Genomic DNA, 22,856 nt, shown 5'->3' on the forward strand with positions numbered 1-22,856 from the left:
GTCTAAAACTAAGCTGAGGGAGGGAGTATAAAATCTTTTGTTAAAACCTCAGAAAGATCAAAGACTGTGCCAGACAAAAGGCCTAGTAAAAAGAACAACTCTCTTCAGATTCTCTCAAATAATAAGGCTTTTAGGAAGCTTAAGGGTGTGGTATCTCAGCAGCAGCTCTCGGTAGTAAAAGGCTTCTCTTAAATATATTCACGGTGTGGCATTTAACTAATGAAATAGACCCCATAAAGTACATAGAAGACCTACAAGTTTTTGTTTTTTTTTTTAAAGAATTACATATTCTGAAACACTGCCAGCTTGAACTAATGAGACAAGAAACCATACAAAATGAAAAAAGGTCTTCAGAATCCTAAAATGTTGGCAGGAAGAAAGCTAAGAAAACTCAATAACAAACATGGTCTACCTTTCATGAAAAAGAAAGGGTGCGCAGAGGGCAGAACCAAATGCCCAAAAGACAAAGTTGAGAGCCTTGGGTGAATTACACTCATGAGTTCAACCAAGGAACTATCATAATTTGTGTGACTGGATTTCAGATATGCTTTGGACCAGGAACCAACCGTCTTGTGTCTACTACTGTCTACCCTCTGCCTCCTGCTCTGAATGGGAATGGTTTAAAGGATTTTCCTAAGCCTTACCCTGTACTGTATACTGGGTATGTGAGGGAGGGGGTGGATACTCCCCTTTAGCTTAACACGCTGAGAGAAATTTGAGTAGCTGTACTTAAGGAACGTCTGAGAAGCAACAACAGGTATCTGAAACCAATTTGGATGGGATTCTGGATTATGAGCTGATACTATAATGGGATGAGACCTGTAGCAGCTTTGAAAGGGAGAGCATTTATTCTGCATGTGGCTACTGTGGTAGTCAGCTTCCAATGTTCCCCATCTCCTGGTATTCACAACCTTGTGTAGTTCCTCCTACATTTACCTGGCTTGGTTTGTGTGACCATATATGTAACTTCCAAAGTAAGTCATAAAAGACTACTATTCTGGTCTTTTGTGCTCTCTTACTTGTGCTCTTTTTCTTTTGGATCACTATCTTTGGGGTAAGCCTGCTGCTATACCATTAGGACAATGAGGCAGCAATGGAGAAGTTCATGAGGCCTCCAGTCAGCAAGGAATTGAAGCTTGCTAACAACTATGTGAGGGAGTGTGGAAGTGAAATTCTCCAGTCAGTCAAACCTTTAGAAGACTACAGCCCTAACCAAGAGCTTTACTGGGACCTTATGAAAGACCCTCGGCCAGGATTGTTCAGAAAAGCTGCTCCTAGATTCCTAGCCCTCAAGAACTGTGTGAGATATTAAGTATTTACTGCTCTATGCTGCTAAGTTTGGGAGTGATTTATTGTGCAGCAATTAATAACTAATACAGAATTTAAGCAGGGAAGAGACTGAAAATAGAGATAAGTCAGATCATCAGAACCCAATAAACTCCACTGAAGAGTTGTTGCATTCTACTCTATCAGAAAAAGGAACAATTTAAAGGATTTTAGATATCAAAGCAACAGCCATATTCAAATTTTAAAGAGTATGCTGACAATTTTGAGGGGGTTATAAATTTGAAAACCATAGTGAGACCAATTAAGAAGCAATTATAAACCTTTCAGAATAAGGCAGACTAATCTTTTTAAGGAATTCTTAGATTGAAATGCATAGGTTTATGTGAAGGAGCAGCCTTAAAAACTGAAAATCATTAAAGTGTACAGAACCTGTAAAAAAGTGCAGAAACCTTTTTTTTTTTTTCAGCTGATGAATTCTTCAAAACATATTGTATACATCTTAGCATCCACTGGGAAACCAAGCCTGTATTTAAGGAGAGAAAACAATCCATTTGGTCGATATACTTGTCTACTTAAGGCCATGTTCTTTGACACCTTGCTTAGTATCTCACATTCTATCATGAATACAACTATATGTGTATCAAAATTAGTACTATCAAAACACTCTATAACAAAAATCACTTGTTATATAATGGAAATTTGCTGAAAATTTTAAAACCAACCTAAAAAACACATCTCTATCCTTCAAGGATTAAAAATGAAACTAAAACAGTAAACTAAAAAGATCTGTGCAGTTACTGCATAATAAGGCACCATGCTAAAAACTTTACACAAGATCTCAATTATACCAGACTTGGGGTTAAGTAGGACAACCAGAACTTGAAATAAAACCTAACTCCACTGCTCATGTTTTGAGCCCAGTAGAGTAGCTATTTTCAATCCTATCAGATCCAATGCTCCTTCTTTTCAAATTCCTTCACTATTCTGCTTTACACATTTTTCAAATATTCAATCCAAGAACCTACTGCAAAACAAAGTAGAAATAAAAGGAAAGTAATTTACAATCAAATATGTATTTCAACATGTAAATGCTTGGGGTATGTACCTAGGAAGACAAAATGAAGCAATCACAGATGCTACATGTCTACAAAGAATCACTGTGAATGTGACAGTTAAAAAAAAAACAGAGTTTATGCTTTAGGTCTGTTGATTCAAATACTACAAATGATGTTGATGAAGTTATTTCCAAAATGGTAACAACTCACTACAAAAGTTCTAAACAAAACACAGTATAATATTCCCTTATTTTATATACTAGGAGCAATCCTAGAAATGTTAGTATATATAAAAACTGTACAAAAACACTTTACATTTAGGTCCTAGACTCAGAAAATTTACAAGTGGAAATTTCACCTACTAGGATGTTCTGTGGAATAGTCAAAAGTCCCATGGGCAATTCTTTGCGTTGCAGGACTACTCTTTGCATGATGGAACTCATACTGTTCCTGACCCCAAGACCATCTCCCCAAAATTGTGACAATCAAAAGCATTTCCACAATTTTCCAGGATATCCTGAAGATGAGAGAATAGTATAGTCCCGGTGGAGAACCACGCAGAGAAAGGAGAGTTCTCAGATACTCAATAACAACCTCAAACATCCACTTGCTGGATCCTGAAGCAAGCATACCGTACCCAAATCCTTTATTGTAAAGATATTTACAGGCATACCTCATTTTATTGAACTTCACAGGTAGTGTGTTTTTTATAAATTGAAGGTTTGTGGCAACTCTGCATAGAGCCAAGTGTATAGGCCTCATTTTTTCAACTGCATGTGCTTACTACTATCTTTGTGTCACAGTTTGGTAATTCTCACAATATTTCAAAAATTTTTTCATTATTATATTTGTTATGGTGATCTGTGATCAATGATTATGACTCAATGAAAGCTCAAATGATAGTTAACGTTTTTTAGCAATAAGGTATTTTTTAATTAAGGTATGTACTTTTTTTTTGACATCTTATTACACACTTAATAGACTCCAGTATAGTGTAAACCTAACTTTAAATGCACTGGGAAACCAAAAAATTCATTTGATTCGCCTTGTTCCAGTATTCACGTTATGCAAGACCTGGAACTGAACCCACAGTATCTTTGAGGTATGCCTGTATATAACTGCAGCAGGAGTGATAGATATTCCTTGGAGTTCCTCAAGCAGCCAGTTTCTACCTAGTGGGGATGCACATCCTTCAGGCTATCACACCATATGTAGCTGCAGGAATGGCTCATACAGATCAGAGTATCTACTAGGAAGGTATCCTGAACCGTTTGTGCATCTGAAGTTGGCTGGATAAACCTCTTTGCCAACAGAGTCCAAAACTTAATAGCATTTCCCTGGCTCTTATCATCACTCTGACCTCACCATCACCTAATGTGATCCAGTCTTCCACACTTCCTTGCTTTCCCAAACTCTTCCACTCAGTTATCTAGAATAGAGATATCCTTTTCATAAAAGTCTCAAATTTCTTTCATTGTTCCCTCAACTTCTTGCCCTGACTGAAGCCTGGTGGTGTCTTCCTGAAATAGTGCTCCCTATAGCCCTTTTAAGAAGAAGCTATTTATTTTCCCATGTCCAACTTACTTAGAGGTGGGTTAAGTATTCATTCTCCTTGCTTTCCACCACCAATCCCATACCATTTCTTTGCTCTCCTTTCAAAAATCATAACCCCCTCAGAAATTCAGAACATCATTCTCCCCAGAGCTGTCATACACACTCTCTTGGTCGAGTCACAGAGCTTCCAGTCTTGTTCTCAACTACTACTAACTACACTTCTGCCATCATGACCTTCTCACCCACATTGATCTTTTTCTGTGTTCCACCTTAGCCACCATTCCTGTGATTATATTCTAGCTCTTGCCTTCACTAGTAACTGTGCCACCTCTGACATCCAAAATCAAGCGTCTCACTTTTTAACCACCACTCTCATGATTTAGTTTCACCTATTCCAGCAGTTGCCTCCCACAAAACCTTTTATGCCAATGACTCCTACCACTTCTCCACTATTCATCAGCTTCTTGATATCTCCTTTCCCTGCTCACCCAGTTTAGATTCCATGGTCTATCATGACAATCTACCTCACTAATCTTCTCATCCCTCTCTTCTTCCTTTGTACTTGTTGGGCAAACATTAATGCCCCAAAACCCCTATCATATACCTACTTGGTGCTTGAACTCAATTTTAATGCTTGCATTCAACTGCTGAAGTGAGCTGACAGGTCTCACTTTAAATGATCACAAATATTGAGCCCTCAGCTCATCCATCAATCATACCACATTTCTCTAGTAAGTCAGCTTTCCCACACATACCTTCATCTGTCTTAAGGTCCCACCCCGCTCTGAGGTGATGACCTCACCTCATACTTCACAGAGAAAACAGAATCATAGAATAAATTACCTCATTCTCCCACTGTCAATTCTAACAACTGAACTGAGTTTTTTTTTCACATCTGCCTTTTTTCTTACTTTTAAAGAGGAAGAAGTATTTCTGCTCTAATTAGCGACCAACCCCCTCTATGAAATTGATCCAGGAGAGACAGTTTTAAGGAAATAGTTTTTAGGAACAAAGTCCCCAGTGGAAGAGGGGATAGGATTATTTTATCCTTTTTAACAACATCATTCCAACTATTACACTAAGTCTACTATTTATAATGACTCTTTTAACATTTTGGTCTACTAATTCTATTACCTGGGTTACTTCTGTGTCTTCCGTATTTTTTCCTTAGTCGTTAGTTGTATGTTCCAGCTTCTTTGCATACCTGGTAATTTTTTTATTGGATGCTAAACACTAAGTTTTATGTTGCAGGATCTTTTAGTATTCTTTTGAATATTTTTCAGCATTATTCTGGGACACAGTTAAGTTACCTGTAATTAGTCTGATCCTTTTGAGAATAGTGTTTAATCTTCGTTAGGCTGTATCCTGAACAGTCTTTAGAGCTAATTTGGCCCTAAAACTAAGGAAATAACTCTTCTGAGAAATCTTACCTGATGCCCCATGTTATTAAGATGTCTTTCCACTCTGGCTAGTGAGAACACAACACATTCCTAGTCCTGTGTGAGCTCCCAGGACTGTCCCTCCTACTTCTTTACAGTAGTTTTTGCCTCAACCTTCAAAGTTTCCTCAGACAGGCTCAGATCAGTTTTCAGCCACCCTCAAGGGAATCTCTGGAGCTCTCTGTGCGTGTCTGATACCCTGACCTGAAGCCACTTCAGCTTCCCCAAACTCTGAATTTTCTCTCTTCCAACTCAAGGAGGCTGTCAGTCAGGGTCTATTTGGCATCTCCTCCACATATGCTCGAAGCCTGGAAACTAGGTGGGTACAGATGGGGAAACTGAGGACTAGCTTTGCTTCCCTCATTTATTTCCTACCTTCCCTTTGTGTCTGCTGAAACTTTGTAACTCATTTTATTTTTTAAATTAATTACATTTACACCCAATGGAACTCATTTTTAAAAGAAATCATTTGTTGATCTCCCAGCCTACTTCAGCCACTGTCCTGTTTTTTCTGTTCCTTTTCATAGCAGAACTATTGCAAAGCATCGTCTACAACTGCCATGATTCTTTTATCTCTCATTATTTCTTCTATCCTCACTGGGCTTTCCTTCCTACTTACTCCACCAAAATAGGCCAATGGCACACATGTAATCAAATTAAACAATCACTTTTCCCTACTCATCTTCTCAGTGGACACAGTTAACCAATTTCCTTTCTTGAAACACTTTGATAATTTTCTTCCTACTTCTTTAATAGCTCCTCCTTTAGCTGAGCCACAAGGCACAGCTTTAAAAGCCATCTCCCAAAGACTTGCCAATTTATAGCACCAACCCATGACTTTAAAATATTACATACACTTCCAGTGCAGACTGTTCTAATTCACTACACTCTTACATATCCAGTTAAATATGGACAAGAGGCACTTCAAACACATCCATTCTTTCTGTATCCTCCCTTCTCTGTCCCTATTTCAGTAAGTGGCCTAATCACCTACCATCCAGGTGCTCAAGGTAAAAATCAAGAGTTAATCCTTGATTCTTTCTCTCCATCTAATACATTCAGATCCACCAGCAATTTCTGCTGGTTCTACCTTCAAAATATACCTCAAATCCATCCATTTCTCTTTATCTCCACTACCACCACCCTAGTTAAAGTCACCAACTCTCATTCTTGCTCAATATGCCTCATTCTCCCATATGATAGCAAGAATAATCTTGAAAAACATGACTTCAGATCATGGCACTCCTTTGCCTGAAATTCTCTAATGGCTTACTTCATTTCTGAACAATCCAAACTCCTTGTAGTAGCCTATAATACCTTACCAGATATAGACTCCTGACTATTGTTGGGTCCTCAGTCAGAGGACCTTTTTTCATTTTGCCCTAGTCATATTTGCCTTCTATTCCTACCTCATATTCTCTGCATCTGTGGGTCTCTCTGCCTGGAATGTTCTTCACCCAGATTTTCAAAGGGTTGGCTCATTCCCACCATTCCAGGTCCAGATCCAACGTTCCTTGACCATCTATGCCAAGAAAACTCTATCTTCCTCCTTCCATCTGAAATTAACTTGTTCCACTGCCACATAAGAGTTATAGTTTTTACTTTCATTTGCCTTTTTTGTTTCCCCATTACAGAATTCATTCAATGAAGCGAATATTGAACACTTACTACATGCCACGCACTCTTTTGGGTGCTGAAAACACATCAGTGAAATAAAGCAAGACAAAAATTCCTGCCCTAATACAGCCTATACTCTAGAATGTAAGATCCATGAAAAAAGGAACCCTGTTTGCTCAGTGTTGTAACCACGGGAACTATAACAATCCTTGCCTCAAAGCGAATGCACAAGTATTTGCCACAAAAGTGATTGAAAATGGGCTAATCTACATTTTCTCAGTCTGTGTACAACATACCTCATCTCAAATATCTCCACCTATCTATTAGAATAATGATCAAATTCTTGTTTCAGATTTCAAAACAGCCATATTTATATTGTTTCCCTTTAGACTCTTACAGGTGAAACACAAATTTGCAACCACAACTACACAATTCTGGCTCTAATTTCAAATTCTCATAACAATAAAAGCTTTGTGACTACAGCACCCGTTTATGTTCTTTAAATCCTTTAGAACTTGTGAGTCTTTCTGGACTAAACTGGAACCAATTATCCCTGCACCCAGACTACCTTTATTTCCATGTAAATTATGTTTATATAATATGCAAATGAAATTATTAACTAATTCAAGATTGAATGACTATTCTGTAAACACATAAAATACTTCTGGAAACAGACCATAATATACTCATTACAACAGGAAATTACTATAGCCTTACTTCACTTTGCAGTTAAGAAAACCTGGGTGAGTGGAAGCAGGTGTGCATACACTCAACTGTCGGAAGCTGCACGAGGCCTTGAGTCTAAAATTGGTTTTCCTGGGGCACCTGGGCAGCTTGGTTAAGTGGCTGACTTTGGCTCAGGTCATGATGTCATGGTTCGTTGGTTCGAGCCCTGCGTCGGGCTCTGTGCTGACAGCTCAGAGCCTGGAGCCTGTTTCAGATTCTGTGTCTCCCTCTCTCTCTCTCAAAGATAAATATTTTTAAAAATATAAAAATAAATTTGTCTTTCTCAAATTACTACCCAAATTTAAAGACACACTTTTTGCAACTACATACAATGCTACAAGGACAAAGAATGTATCTAACACATTCATATGGGATAATCCCAAATACAAGGGATCGTGTAAATGTAAGTAAGCCACAAAAGCCAAAATACATTTTCTCAGAGAATATACAACTGCTACTTGTGGTTCTAAAATACTGAAAATAATTCATCCCAATATATAAAAAAAATTGTAACTATTAAATCATTGATGGGATGTTTTAAATCTCACATTATCTTTACCCCCGGATTCACTCTAAGGCCATGTCATTTCAGCCAGAACTCTATACTGAAGTGAATTCAACCAAAATGATCTGCTTTAATAATCTGTTAACAAAATTCAGCAAAGTTGTCACCATGCATTAACAGAAGCTGACCCAAACCTTTCAAAGAACTGATTATATCCCCATTCATCAAAGCTACAACTCAAATAATGGGTCATAATATATTTAACTACATGTTTTTGTTTTTCATCTACCTACTACACTGGGGTTGGTGGATGAAATTCACTTCATATATATTTAAAGGTATAAAGTTGGGTCTCCACTATGTTTGAAACACTCAATAACTCAAAATCGTTCCCTATAATCGCAGGCTTTAAGTTACATAAACTTGATCAAGACCTGCCAAAATTTACAAATGTGTTGCAGACGACAAAGCTTCAAGCAACTCATTGAAAGTAGTTCTAGCAACTTATTTAAAATATTTGAATCATTTCTCATCGATTTCCCAATAAATTGATATATTCTTACAAAAAATTTACAAAACACTAATGTAAATCATACTTTGAGGGTTCAAAAATTTACTTTAAAAAGTAAAAGACATACTCTACTCCTGTCTTTGTATTTCATATTTTCATACCACTTTGCACTTAGAAGCTCACAACTCATTTCACTCCCAAATTACAATATAAAATTCTCTTTTCCTTGCTGGTTATCTTAAGAAGCAGAATTACAAACTATGTCTTCATCCCATGGTATTACTGTTACTTTTAAAATGCTATCTTTTGGGGGTGCCTGGGTGGCTCAGTTGGTTAAGCCAACTGAGATCTTGGCTCAGGTCATGATCTCATGGTCAGTAAATAGGAGCCCTGCATCAGGCTCTGCGCAGGGCAATGTCAAGCCTGCTAGAAATTCTCTCTGCCCCTCCCTTGCTCAAGAGCATGAGCATGCACATGTGCTCTCTATCAAATAAATATACATTTAAATGCTAGCTTTTGCTTTAAAACTGCTGTTTAACCAACCGCTGATAAGAAATACCCTTAACTTTTTAGGAAAACTGAATCATATATATTAGACTCCAAATCTATCTTTCATCTCTTTTTACTACCGTGATGTAGTAGTATGCAAAATATAAAACTAAAACCTAGTTTTTAGGACTGTTGGTTTAATACTTAAATCTAGCCACAAATTCATGAACCTGTGAGTACAGATTATTCCTCGTTTACAAAATTTAGCTACCTTACATTTAGACAGTATTTTTAATTAAGTACTGTTGATTAAAAGAAAGAAATGGTAGTTCAGCACAAACTCCATTACAGATCACAAAGCCTCTACAAAACATGGTAGATACGTAAGCCTGTCAGTTTTCATTACCATTGTTTTATAAGAAAATGAACTCTAAGTTCAAATGGTATTAATCCAAAATTTTAAATATCAAGTAGTACACTGAAACAAGAGCTCTTTAGGCACCTAGGAACCATAGTTTTCAAGAGGTTCCTTTTGTAGTTAAGAGTAGTCTCTTCCTTAAGCCAATTAAGAAAGAAAGGGGGGGGGGTGGAAAAGAGTCGTCTCTTCCTGAGTTGCCTATAGCTAAGGATAGAATTATCCTTCTTCTAATAAGTCTATAGAATTGTCATACTAATAAAACCAAAATGACTTCACTTGAAATTTCTAGGAGAGTTAGTAGCCCTTAATCTTGAGCTTTCTGCTCCAATTTGTTACCAATGCTTTGAGAAACTGATAGACAAATATGAACTTTTCCCCTAGAAAAATATACCATCACAAAATTTTATATGCATATCATGGGAATTCACTACTTCCAGAATCATTTCCATGCAGTCCTTAGAACTTAGAAATTTCTCAAAAATATCTTGGTGGGGGGGGCCTGATTGGCTCAGGCAGTAGAGCATGTGGGTCTTGATCTTAGGTTCATGAGTTCAAGCCCCATGCTGGCCATATAGCTTACCTAAAAAAATAAATTAAAAAAATATCTTCAAGTAGAAATTGGACACTAAATTTTACTATTGCTTCTCAATTATCTTTGATTTTAGATAGACTAGTTATTGGCTACTTAATGCAAAAAAAAAAATCTCGAGTCCTTTCTAATTCAAACTATTTGTAAAAATTAAACTTCGCTTCTACTGTAACTGAGATTTCACATATTTTTCTTCACTTCCAAGAAAGAAGGAAGAAATCTAATTTTACAGCTCCAAATACAAGGACTAAAAAAATCTTAGTTCATAAAATTTTAAAAGGAAAAAAAAGATTTTTGGTTTATTTCAAAAAATGAGAAAACATTTAAATTGATCATTTAAAGTAGAAAAACTAGACTTTTATCAATTTTTGAAAATGTAACACTTATTTTTCCTCATTTCAGAGATATATACAGATTTCCAATTTATCCCTAATTAAAAACAAACAAAAAACCCATCCACTTTATAACTAGTCCTTAACTTGGATCTAATAACATTATATACAGGACCTAATAATGGATGGTAGTTCTAAGAGGAGAGAAAGGCAGGTGTATGAGACCATTTTGTCCAGATAGAACCCAATTAAAACAAGGTGCTGGATTATAATGGCTAGACCCTACTTCCAACAGTCTCAAAGATAGCTGTGTAGGGTAGTATCAATTACATCACCTATTCTACCCAAATCAGACTAGGTAATAGGAGTAGAAAGGTTAACTCTCCATTCATAATAGAGCCACAACACCCTGGACATCCCAATGAAAAAGTTACACTATAGGAACCAGGTAGTTCCAATTTATTAATTATCACTTTAAAACCAATGTTTTCAGAATGTCTTCCCTAGCAGAATTATACTTTAGTGTAAAGCTCCAATTCTAACCAACATAAATCAATTTTATTAAAAACACACCAATAGTACCAACATCTTGCAAAGTTATCCCTTCAATTAAAAGAGAAGCCGTAGCACTAGACTTAGTATTTCAACATTCCTAACTTCAAAGTTAAGATCTCAAACTTAAGATTATAATCTTAACAAAAATGTTAAAATATTATAATGGCACAAACATCTGCCCTCTCAACTTAACCAAATTTTTCTTTTTTAAACCCAAAGGGACTCATTTATCTCATTTTAGAACTGACAGTCTATTGACTTCCTATTTGAAAATTACTTCTGTAATTCATCAACTCCAAGACTTCATCAAATGTTGTTTTTTGACTTAGCAAGCTACAATGTATGACAGTGTACCAATTCAAACATTTAATCCCTAAATATCTAAGACTCAGTCAAGTTCTTCAATTTATTACAATTTGGAGTTATTTTTCAATCCAACTACACTAATAAATAACAACTAAATTCTAAAATTGAGTAAAGTCACGGGGTGGGGGGAGGATTTCTACTTAAAATTGTTTCTTAAAAATTAAGAGGCATGCCCAATTGTGTTCAGCTTATATTATTAAAATTGGTTAAATAGGAGTACATTAATAAGTTTTATTTTCTCAGTGGTAAGACCTAGAATTTGTCTGTCCTTCACCACAGAAACAAAATATGGTAACAATTACCAGACAGTTCACATGACAATACCGCAGATACATTTTGATCATGAAATGCTTTCTTAATCAGGGGTTATATACAAAACTGTCATCTAAATCTGCCCCATCTTTCATGATCAACATACCATTATACTTTTTTTAGCTAGACCCTCAATGTCCAAGGCAAAAGTTTGTTTTAACCATTCACCTTTACAAGTACATCATGCTTCAACAAATTATCAAAATATTTTTGTTTTTCTAAAGTTAACTCAGAATTCAATTATTTCTATGTTTAGCCTGCATTTTCAATATTGTGTAGCATGCTATTTTCAATATTGTGACTTACATGGCCTACTACTACTGACAACATGAACCAGGACTGTACAGCAGCAATTTACTTGGTAGTGCTTACATCCTTTTATTAAATTCAGTATCTATTCTTGATGTCTATGCTTCACTGATCATAGTTTTGGCTGGATGTAAATTGAAACAAATTCTAAACAGATGATGGAAAAAGGTAGCTTAAAGGAAAATAAAAATCCCTCACGTTCCTCAGAGAGACTGCACATGTTACTAATGATATCCATTGCACTCTAAGACGTCAAAATTATTTCCGTGAACAAAATTATCTATAAAGTTTAACAAACATTGATACTTTAGTTGAGTTCAGCTCAGAGTTCAGGTTGTAGCTCGAGACTGTCCAAAATACTCAGAAGCAAGACTTAACTAAATGTCTAACATGTACTGTAGTGCTACCTTGCTTTTATAAAGCATCTCCCCACCTTCCCTGGCTGCAAAACAAGAACTACAAATTAAATTCCAAGGCAGTATAACACCAACACCCCAACTTGAAAGTATGATCTGTAAAACTTAGAAACAAAAATAAAACCAAAAGACAAGATTCTGCAGTCACAAGCACTTTAATTTTTAAAAACAAATCACTTATTAAAAAATAAATGGCACCAATCTACTCTAAAGTTGACACAAGTAAAATAAATTGAGAGGTTCTGTCTGATAAGTGCTGAAAGTCAGTGCTACACCAGACAATCTCAACTACTACATGCACTTATCACTTAGCTTATCTGTAAAGTTAGACTTAAAACACTACTCTCAAAAATAACATTCAACTGTCAGAACTATTTTACTTTAAAAGGTTAAATAACCCAAACAATTTGAAGAGCTTTATTTTCAAAATCAACATTACAGAGCATAATTTCTACATTTAAAATTCTTACAGCACCAAATAGAAGTATTACAGTACAATTTTCCACAACAAAATTGTAGCACACAAATCTTGCGACTGCTTGATTTCCTTGAACTGTCAATACGCTGCACCCTGTTTAAATGGCTGTACCTGAAAACCAAAGTATGCAATTCCTTAGGATTAGAAGTCATCAAGCTATACTGTCAAGAATCTGGGGAAAATGAGAGGAAGATTCTATTATCCTTGTGTCTCAACCCAGTTTCCACAACAAGGTAAAGCCATAGCTATGATAAAATGTCTATTTGCTGTAAATACTTAAATACTGAAACCCACCCGATATAAAACATCTGAATGTGAAGATTTCTGTAAAATGAACTCACTTAACTTTAGTTCGGTTATCGGTAAGTAAGGACCCTCTTTCGAAATCTAGATCTATAAAACATCTTCTTAAATTGGGTCGTTTCTTCCCCTATGTTGAGAAACCAGAAAGAAGGCAGACTTACACTTAAAAAAAAAAAAAAAGCTATTAATAAAGTTACAGGCTTTAGAAAAGCTACTTACTCCAAAATAAGTCTGCAACATAGTCTCAAAGATCAAAGAAAAAGTCAGGGATAGACAGTAGTTTATTACCCTCCGACTAATTAGAATTGGGGAGGAATGAATGCAAAAGTCCCAAAGATACAGAAAATGAATCTTATCTTCTATAAAAGTCATCCGAGCAAACACGCAGTACTCTCAACACTCTGTTGCAGGGGGTAAAAGGAATACAAGCCTCACAGACCTGCTTGTCAACATTACATGCCCCAGTGAGGCTCCCCGTGGGGGCCGCACAGAGCCCAGCCACCCTTCCAGGCCATCGGGAAGCGAAATTCCCCCACTGTGCACGGAACCTGCGCTCCCCAGCGCCCGCAGCGCGCGAAGGCCGAGGTGGCCCTAGAACGCCACCCAGCGGCCTGCCGGGAGGGCTGCAGGCGGGTCCTCCGCGGCTCCCGGCTCGCCGCACCCCCACCGCCACCCAAGCCCGTTCCCCTCTCCGGATGCACAAGGCCCAACCCAAGAACTAAGACCACAAAATGGCTGCCGGCAGCTTCGTCACGTGACCCCTTTGTGCCTTTCGGGCTCCCGAACTCCGCGGGACCCGGGTACAAGTGGCCGGGGTCGGCGGGTGGCCTTAGAGGGGGCCCCGCCGGGCCGCGGCGGCCGGGGGTCGAGGCCGGGGGAGGCGGGGTAAAGGCCCGGCCGGCGACTGAGGGTCGGCGGCGAAGAGAAGATGGCGGCCATTTTGTGTGGGTATGCTGCTCCGCCGCCGCCGCAGGCAGCAGAGGGAGCGGGGCCTGGCGCTGGGTCGGACAGGGGAGTTAACACGTACCGACTCCTCTTCCTTCTCCATTCCGGTGGGCATCTGCGGCACGGCCCGGTTTATCGAGGCGTATTCGTGCAGGTCGGGCAGATCCTCACAGCGGAAAACCGGCAGCGGCTTCGAGGCGTCTAGCGCCCGCGCCCGAAACGACAGTTTACTCATCTCAGGCGCAGCAGATACCTCTCCGCTCTGGGGAAACGGCCCCGGCCAGCGGGATCATGGAGAACCGGGGGTTCGGTCCCCACTCGCCTACCGCTGCCGGGGACTTGAGGGGCGGAGCGCAGAGCCCGCCGTCCGGGCACTAACACCAGCCGGGAGGGTGGGAGGCTGTGCCGCTCCGCTCCTCTCTCGCTCGCTCTCTTCAATACGCCATGGCCAACATGGCGGACATTAAAACTCCACTGTGCGCTCTTCAGCCAACCCCAGCCATTCCCCACACTGCATCGCGCAGCGGCGCGGGCACGCGGGGGGGGGGGAGCGCGGGCTCGAGGCCGGGCGCCGGCACGGAGCGCGCGTCCCGCCAACCCCCGGCGCCCGCCGGCCTCGCTGCTCGCGGCCCCCACCCTCCGCAGGCCCGGAGGCGGACGGGCGGGACGGGGCCGACTGGGCGCTCGGACGCCGGGAGCCGACGCCTCGATCCTCCTGTTCCTTCTTATAGCGCACACGCTCACTTTCTCACGCTCGCTCCCTCCCCGCGCCGTTTTCTGACAGGCAAAGGTGCAGGCAAACTACCCAGCCGCAAGCCGGCTTAGCGAAAGGCAACGGCGGGAGAATTGCGGGGTGGTGCTATTACTCGGGGGTGGGCGGGCTCGGCACCTGTCACCCCCGCCAGCGGCCAGCGCAAGGGGCGGGGGCGACTCTGGGGGGCCAAAGCCGCCCTCGGTGGGGGTTAGGAGGGGCGCTCCAGACGGCGCTGCGCACCGATGGCAAATTCAGTGGGTGAATGCACGTCTTAGTTATCGCGGCTTTTTAGGTCTTTAAAACAAAAATACAAACGAAATTAGGGGCAAGATAATACTTTGGGTGAACTTTTACCAGCGATTATTTTTGCGTCTAATGAAATTCTGGATTATAATATTTGACAGGCTCCGCAGCAAATCTTTGGTCAGTTCCCATCCACTGAACTCAGTATAAACGGTACGCATCCTTCTCCGCTCCAAAATAGGTCTTTTTTTTAATCTTGCATTTTATGTACCCATATTCACACTTTTATTGTAATTGAAGCAAAAGGAGTTCCTATCGGGAAGATAAGGGAAAAAAAAATTTTAAACGACCTACTTCAGGATTGCACAGCCAATTCATTATATGTGGCTCATGATTTTGTTTGCACTGAAGGAAAAAGCTGCTTCTATGACATAGTCATGGGTTCACACTTATCATTTGTTCTCTGAAAAACTTTATAAGATTGAATCATATAAAGCCTGTAGTGCTCCTGCCAAATCAAAACAGAAAAAAAGGGGAAGAACTGATATATTAATTTTTGGTTTATATTATACATGAAACTAGGTATCCAGAGAGCTCTTTCCGGTGGCATATTAAACAAAAACCAGAAAGACTGTTAGGGTGGGTTTAGTAGGTTTGGCAGCAAAATTTCAAACGTTCATGGAGATAGAAAAAGGTTTTATAAGTCTGCTTTTCTCCCTGGGGCTACACAGTAAAAATAATCACAATTCTTAAATACTGGGTTGGACGGGAACTGTTAACTTGCTTAAGGCACATAGGAAACTGCTATCTTCCAGGCTGGTTTAGCTACACTCTACCAGGTGGGGAGAAGAAAAGGAACACACAGACTCCAGTTCTCAAAAATTACCCTAAAATTCTCATACTGACAACTTACCTCTGGGAGGCAGAGGGACTTTCATCCATATTTTCTATACTAATACTGTGCATTTATTCAATGAGCAAACATTTATGAGCCCTGGTGGCCTTCTAAGTATGCTGCTGATGACTTATCACTGGCAGAGCTCAGAGCTCGAGCAGAAGGACCTGTAGATGAAAACTGCCACACCTGAAGTAAGTGTTATAATGAAAGCACAGGCTATTGTGGGAACAGGCAGGAGTGGCACCCAATCCATAGGCAGTGGCTCTAATGAAAGCATTCAGGGAAGGTTTTTTTGGAGGAGATGATATCTGAGTCAAAATTGTGTAGGATAAGTATGAGTTAACCTTGCCAAAAAAAACAAAAAAAAAAAAAAATGAAGAGAAGTATATTAGGCAAGAGAAGCAGCACGTGCAAAGAATTAGCCACGAGAGCCCGTATCATATTCTGGGAGCCTCAAGAATTGCCAACCACTCTGTGAAATAGACACCTATTTAGCCAAGTTTAAGAGTTCTGGTTCAATATTAGTCTAGTAGTCCTCTGCAACCTACAATATTAGATTTCTGAAAATCCCACAAGTAGAATTCCATTGATTTTATAGAAGACTTCGTAGCACAAAGTCTTTACAGACTTTATAGAACAAAATAGGATCTTAAGTTATGAATGAACCACCACGGAAACAAATATATGTATTTTTAAACTTCATGAAAATAACAGCTTATGGATAACATTTTCTACATCCCTTATGGATACTGTACAAATCAGTTCCTTGTTCTCTAGAAATTCTAGAATCATCCTCCATGGCAGGTTCAGAGATATGCTTACAAATTAAGCTTGCCTTTTCGCAGATAATATGCCTGCTAAGTGACGTTTTCTTTTTGCAGCGACTCTCCATCCAGCTCAGTGACCTGGATTTCTGACTCCCAGGTCCTACTGGGTTTTCAAGGACCCAAAGACTGGAGTCTCAAGCTTCATACTCAATTCAGTTCCCTCTCTCCTAAGGGCCAGGAGTGCAGAAATAAAGGTTCAGGCTTAAATGTAGGGAATACAAGTAAGATTCTGATAAGGGGATACCCAGTAAACCAAATGACGAGTACTAGGCAGTATGGTGAAGTGCATTGCTATGGGAGTTCAGAAGGAAAAGTCAGTTTCACCTGGGCTGATCAGACATCATGGAGAAGATAGCATGTGATTTGGTTCTGAAAGATGACTAATATTCCAGTTGGTAATGGCAATGAACTGGTAGAAGAAAAGGTATTCATGGGAGAAAGCAACTGTATGAACAAAACAGTGAGAGAAGGCAACTGCCAGGTGTGTGAAGGTGAGGTTTATTTGGCCAGAGTTCAGTAGAAGACTCCAACAACAAACCAGGTGTGTGGTAAAACTGGTAAGCTCTTGGGGTGAGGGAGTAGGAGTAGAAAGTAAAGAGATAGAAGTTTTAATGGTAATAATAATTACATATCATCATGCTGAAATGTGCTTCATTTCAATTTACACCAAATACAGAAATTCTGCTGAAAACACAACCAAGAATGTGTGAAATGCAACTGCTCTAACACTGCAGTTTGCTATATATAATAAACCTGAAGTATGGTTCTAAATTTTAGTTCATGTCCAATATGTGCCCAAGTCTTATTATTTATTCTTTGAAACTGTATCTAGGATTTCTCTCCTTATTTCCATTCCCATTGCCTTAACCATAGTGCCAGCTCTCATCACTTCCCAACTGGAAAGTGGGAATTCATAATTATATTCATTCATTCCTTCAAGAAACCGTTATTAACCACCTACCTAACAGGAAGCTGCAGGTACTCTCTTAGTGGCTAGTGGTAACTAATAGTGGCTGGTAGAGGTTCCCTGGGTATATGAAGGACAAACTGCCCTTCAGGGCTTCATAGTTCATGCCACCCAACCAGTGTGCCTAAATCCCCATTCCGTGGGTATCCTCCCTTCCCCAAGTCACTTATTTATATCTGCTCTTTATTTTCCCCATTAGATAAAGCCAAAAAAAATTTTTTTTTTTGGTATGGTTGTTAAGGCCTCATAACTTTGCTTAACTCTGTCCAACATTGTTTCTCATTATTGCCTAAGACAAGCTCTTCACTCTGGCTGGTATGTCTCATAACCATCTTTAGAAATCAGCATTTTTGGGGCGCCTGGGTGGCGCAGTCGGTTAAGCGTCCGACTTTAGCCAGGTCACGATCTCACGGTCCGTGAGTTCGAGCCCCGCGTCGGGCTCTGGGCTGATGGCTCAGAGCCTGGAGCCTGTTTCCGATTCTGTGTCTCCCTCTCTCTCTGCCCCTCACCCGTTCATGCTCTGTATCTCTCTGTCCCAAAAATAAATAAACGTTGAAAAAAAAATTAAAAAAGAAATCAGCATTTTTATTCATTTTTATTCATTCCTTTTTCTCAGTTCTCCCTGACGGACAGTATATTTCTAGCTAACGAAATGCGAAATACGACCTCACAGGAATGTTTTGAAGATTCAATAAAACATTCCATGTAAATATTTAGAATGGTCTCTAGCCCACAGTAAACATTCAATAATTATAAACTATTGTTATTATCCCTCAAAATCCAAATCAAATATCATGTCCTCCACGAAATTGTGACTACTTAATCTCTCTGGGTTCTAATTTCCTAATATGAAGAATGAGTGAGTGGTTATGTGAATTCAAAATAATTCTTCTTAAGTCTGTACCATTCTTTCTCATCTCTGAACTCCCATTACACTTCCAATCAGTAAGAATAATACCTACCATTTACTATGTGCCAGGCAATGCGGAAGTACATTTTAAATGTATTATCTCATTTAATTTTCATGAGAGTCCTCTGAGATCTGTCCTGTCATAAAGGTTGCAGAACCTGCCTATGGTCACAAAGCTGGTGATGGGCAATGCTGAGATTGAAATCCCTAGTGTCTGAATCCAGAGTGAAGCCCCCCATATCCAGGTTATAAAGTGAAGCATGGAGTGAACCACAAGTCAGAAAAAAGAGATGTTGAATGTAGCCTTCCCTTTCAAGAGGCTTGGCAATGAAGGGAGGAGAGGCAGAGACAAAGGGGTAGCTATTTGGGTCACAGATTGTGTTGTTTTTGAAAGTGGGAGAGATGTGGGCATGTTTCTACACTGAAAACAAAGAATCGTATAAATTGATTAATGTTAGAACTGTCTTCTGAGGCAGGAAGGAAAGAGGGCAAGAATGGATGGTGATGCAAAGAAGTTACACTCTCTTTGATTAAACAATTAGATTTAAAAAACCATGATGCCAGTTTTGCTAGCAGGAGTCTAGATTCTTCATTCCTTCAAGCATTCAACAAATATTGATTGGATGTTTACTAAGAACTAGGTAAAGCAGTTTGTGCTGCAGAACAATGATAAACAAGACATGATCCCTATAGCCTCATAGAGTTAATAATAAAGTGAGATATTGCTTTTACATTTAATTGAGAAAAAGTGAAATTAATTTCTTTAAAATGTGTGAATGTATAATAATGATCTCAACATGAGAAAATGATACAGAGCTATAAGGGAGCATTGTGCAAAAGCACTAAATTTTCACTTAAAGTTATTTTTCCTAACTTTCTGCTTCTTAGTTTCATGATAAGCTATATAAAGCAATGGCATCAAATAATTCTTCCAACATAACATTTAGGAAAATAAAAACTGGAAATGCTTTCATGATGTGTTTTTCCCCCTCAAGGAAATATTGGAAAGTAAATATTGCAATTGTTTTGCAATGTATTTAATAGGGTGTCAAAGAAATAATATCTGAACTGATTCTTCTACAGAGTTGATTTATACATGGGATTCTGTACGAAATATTTAAGATCTATATTTGAGATAAAATATTCAGAATGTATCCAGAAATAATCTATCTCTACCTTAAAAGAATAAAGGGAAAATATTAATCTTAGCAAACTGTAGCAGGATGAACTCAAAGTTATTTCAGTTTACCTTTATCTCCAATACAAATTTTAACTGGGGAAAAAAAAAAGAAAAGAAAAGAAAAAGAAACACAACTCAAACAAATTGGGCCTGAGAATGAATTAGAATATTTTTAAAAATTCACAAAATGGTGCCAGCAGTATTGAAATTTAAAAATTAAAAAAATAATACATCTTGTTGTGAAATATAAAATCCTAAATTTGTAGAAAATCTATTATGAACCCAGCAAGGATTTTGCCAAAATGGTCTAAATTTTCTCTGGAAAGAAAAAAGGTGATTAGGTAAGTTTAACCATTTTGAGGACTGGGCTTCCTTAATTCCCAGGTCCAACACATGATCTGAGCTTTTCTCCCCCAGTCCTAGTAGGCAGTTGATGAGACTTCTGTGGCATTATTTTAGTGAGGATAACATTAGACTACTGGATGCAGTTGAATGCATAAGTGGGAGTTATAAACAGGAAATCATTTGAAACTTGAATAACAATTTAGTACTTTAGAGGAATGTCACACATTCCAACAATTAATTTGCCAGAAGAATAAAAGTCCGCCTTAGAAAACAAGGAAATTGAAGAACTAAAACATATATATCATATTTGGTAGTATTTATCTAAACTGAATTTTGTTAAATTAGTGTTAACTCATTTAATGCAGTGAGTGGAACTTACTGACAAGACTACTGTGTACAGCCCAGGTGTTAGTCCAAGGTTGTAAGGAGCAAAGACATAAAAATGAGCAAGTTAGGAGAGAAGAGAGGAGCGGGCCGGGGGAGGAGGAGGAAAAGGGAGGGAGGGAAAGGGAATGTAGTAACCTTTTAGGTGTCTTACAGTCTGAGCACATAAAACATCCTATAGTTGAGCTTTAGTTTTACTAAGCAACATAAATAAATCAGTATGGTATAAATGGTACATAGGGTGAAAAAATGAAACTTGGAGAAAAGAGAAAAACTGTTCATGAAGTAGAAATTCATATTGGAAGGTTTATATCAAATTTATTAGTGGGTGGTAGACAAAAAACAAAAAAGATTGGGAAGAGGGTTTTCGAGAGAGAGACTTTTTGAGTTGCTATTATTGCTTTTATGACTCAAGGCAGGAAATCATTTTCCTTTTGAAACGTGGGGCACAGAATTATCTTCTCTATCATCTAATAAGTTAGTATTAGTGAAATTAAAGTTTTACTTTCACTGTATTCTTTATGATACGTTGAGCAACTGTTGTGCCGATTAGTTAGATAAATACTCTAAATCCAGTTTCTCCTCTCTTCCGGAGTAGGGAAGGGAAAGTGACGATTTCAACCGCAAGGACTGAGATTATAGGTGTGAAGAATGATTCATGGAGGAGGAGAAGGGCATGGAGAACAGAACCGGAGAGATACGAACATCGAGGAGACAGCAAAGGGACAAGAGCTAGGAAAAGAACAGAGAAGGAGAGACAAGAGGCTGGGAGAAGCACAGAGAGAAGCTGGGTGAGGTAAATGTTTCAAGGAGGACCAAAAAGATTAATGAGGAAGACCAAAAAGAATGAGGCCGTCACTGGAGATCATAGCCAGCAAGATTTCTATAGGACACTGTGGGCGGAAAATATACTCTGGTGAGTTGAGATGTGAACTGGAGGAGTCATAGGCTGAGTGGTGCCTGAAGCATGTTAATTAATCATTTACCAGGCAAGCCAAAGCCAAGTAAAATTTTGAAGTGATTTCCCAATACTTTTTCTGAGATAGTTTTCTTGTTACTTGCCCACAGGAGTGAGAGCACCTCAAGGCCAAAAATCAGCCTAGCTTCAGGACAGAGCCAGGGACACAGCGTGGCTAACATCATCAGCACCTCCCACATTAGACATTAAAAGAGAATACATTCCATTATTTCACAAGTCTTTACAAAATCCTAGTTACAGGAGGAAGTAAAACTTATCTTCCATCTTTAAAGTTGCAGAAACTAGTAAACAAAAAACCAACCCAATTTGCTTAAATGAGTAACTAATAAGGACATAAGTCATATCCAGATCTTAAGATTTCTTCTGAATTAAGTTTCCCAAACACTAGACTCATAAGCCAAAAATTAAACACAGGTACACTGTGGTAGCACATATGTAGCACCTGGGTGGCTCAGTTAACTGTCCGACTCTTGATTTCAGCTCAGGTCATGATCTCGTGGTTCATGAGTTTGAGCCCTGCATTGGGTTCTGCACTGACAGCCTACAGTCTGCTTGGGATTCTCTCTCTCTCCTTCTCTCTCTGTGCACCCCCATCAAAATAAATAAACATTAAAAAAAAGCAGTAAGTTAGAAAAATACTATTATATATTTTTTTAAAGAATGTATAGGCTCATAAGGCAAAGGATCAGGACAACTGCAGAAAAGAAATCTTTTACAAATGCTTATTACAGTATTTTCCAAATTTATCTGACCATGCAACCCCTTACTATGTACTATCAATTATTACCTTTAGTTCTATAAACACACACTTTGGGAAATTCTAATCTAGGTAATTCAAGGAAATAAAAGTTTTTTTCTGATCAAGTTATTCCTTTAATTACTTGAGAAGTCTGACATGTGAACTTTGAAAAAAGCATAACGATCTTATAAATGTAAAGTATTATCCTTATTATCAGTTAAGATTTTTATCCTGCTAAAACCAGTGTAAAATAAGACATTTAAGTATAAAAATGAACAGAATTCTGACACAGAATTTAGCAGATTGCTATACTTTGACAATATATTGGGTATTTAATACCAAATAAACCAAAATATTTAGCTATGTTTCTGTCTAAAAGTTTCTCTGTTAAAAAGAATATGGTGAACCACTTTGATTCAGAGAT

The 22,856-nt window shown here is 38.7% G+C and overlaps 1 protein-coding gene across 5 annotated transcripts in view; it reads right to left on the bottom strand.

Annotated features, from left to right (window-relative positions):
- EPC1 (enhancer of polycomb homolog 1) overlaps positions 1–22,856 on the bottom strand; it is a 101,033-nt gene that overhangs the window by 61,210 nt on the left and 16,967 nt on the right. Inside the window, exon 1 of one of the 5 annotated variants that reach the window (XM_047866079.1) lies at positions 14,289–14,655. The exons of 1 other annotated variant lie outside the window; for it this stretch is intronic. In XM_047866079.1, coding sequence (XP_047722035.1) covers positions 14,289–14,441 — 153 coding nt within the window. In that variant the 5' untranslated portion in view covers positions 14,442–14,655. Of the gene's footprint in view, positions 1–14,288; positions 14,663–22,856 lie in introns of those variants that run through there. 3 more of the 5 variants (XM_047866081.1, XM_047866083.1, XM_047866084.1) reach the window with 3 other exon arrangements.

Source organism: Prionailurus viverrinus, chromosome B4 (genome assembly GCF_022837055.1).
Source record: "Prionailurus viverrinus isolate Anna chromosome B4, UM_Priviv_1.0, whole genome shotgun sequence".
In the NCBI taxonomy this organism is placed as follows: Eukaryota; Metazoa; Chordata; class Mammalia; order Carnivora; family Felidae; genus Prionailurus; species Prionailurus viverrinus.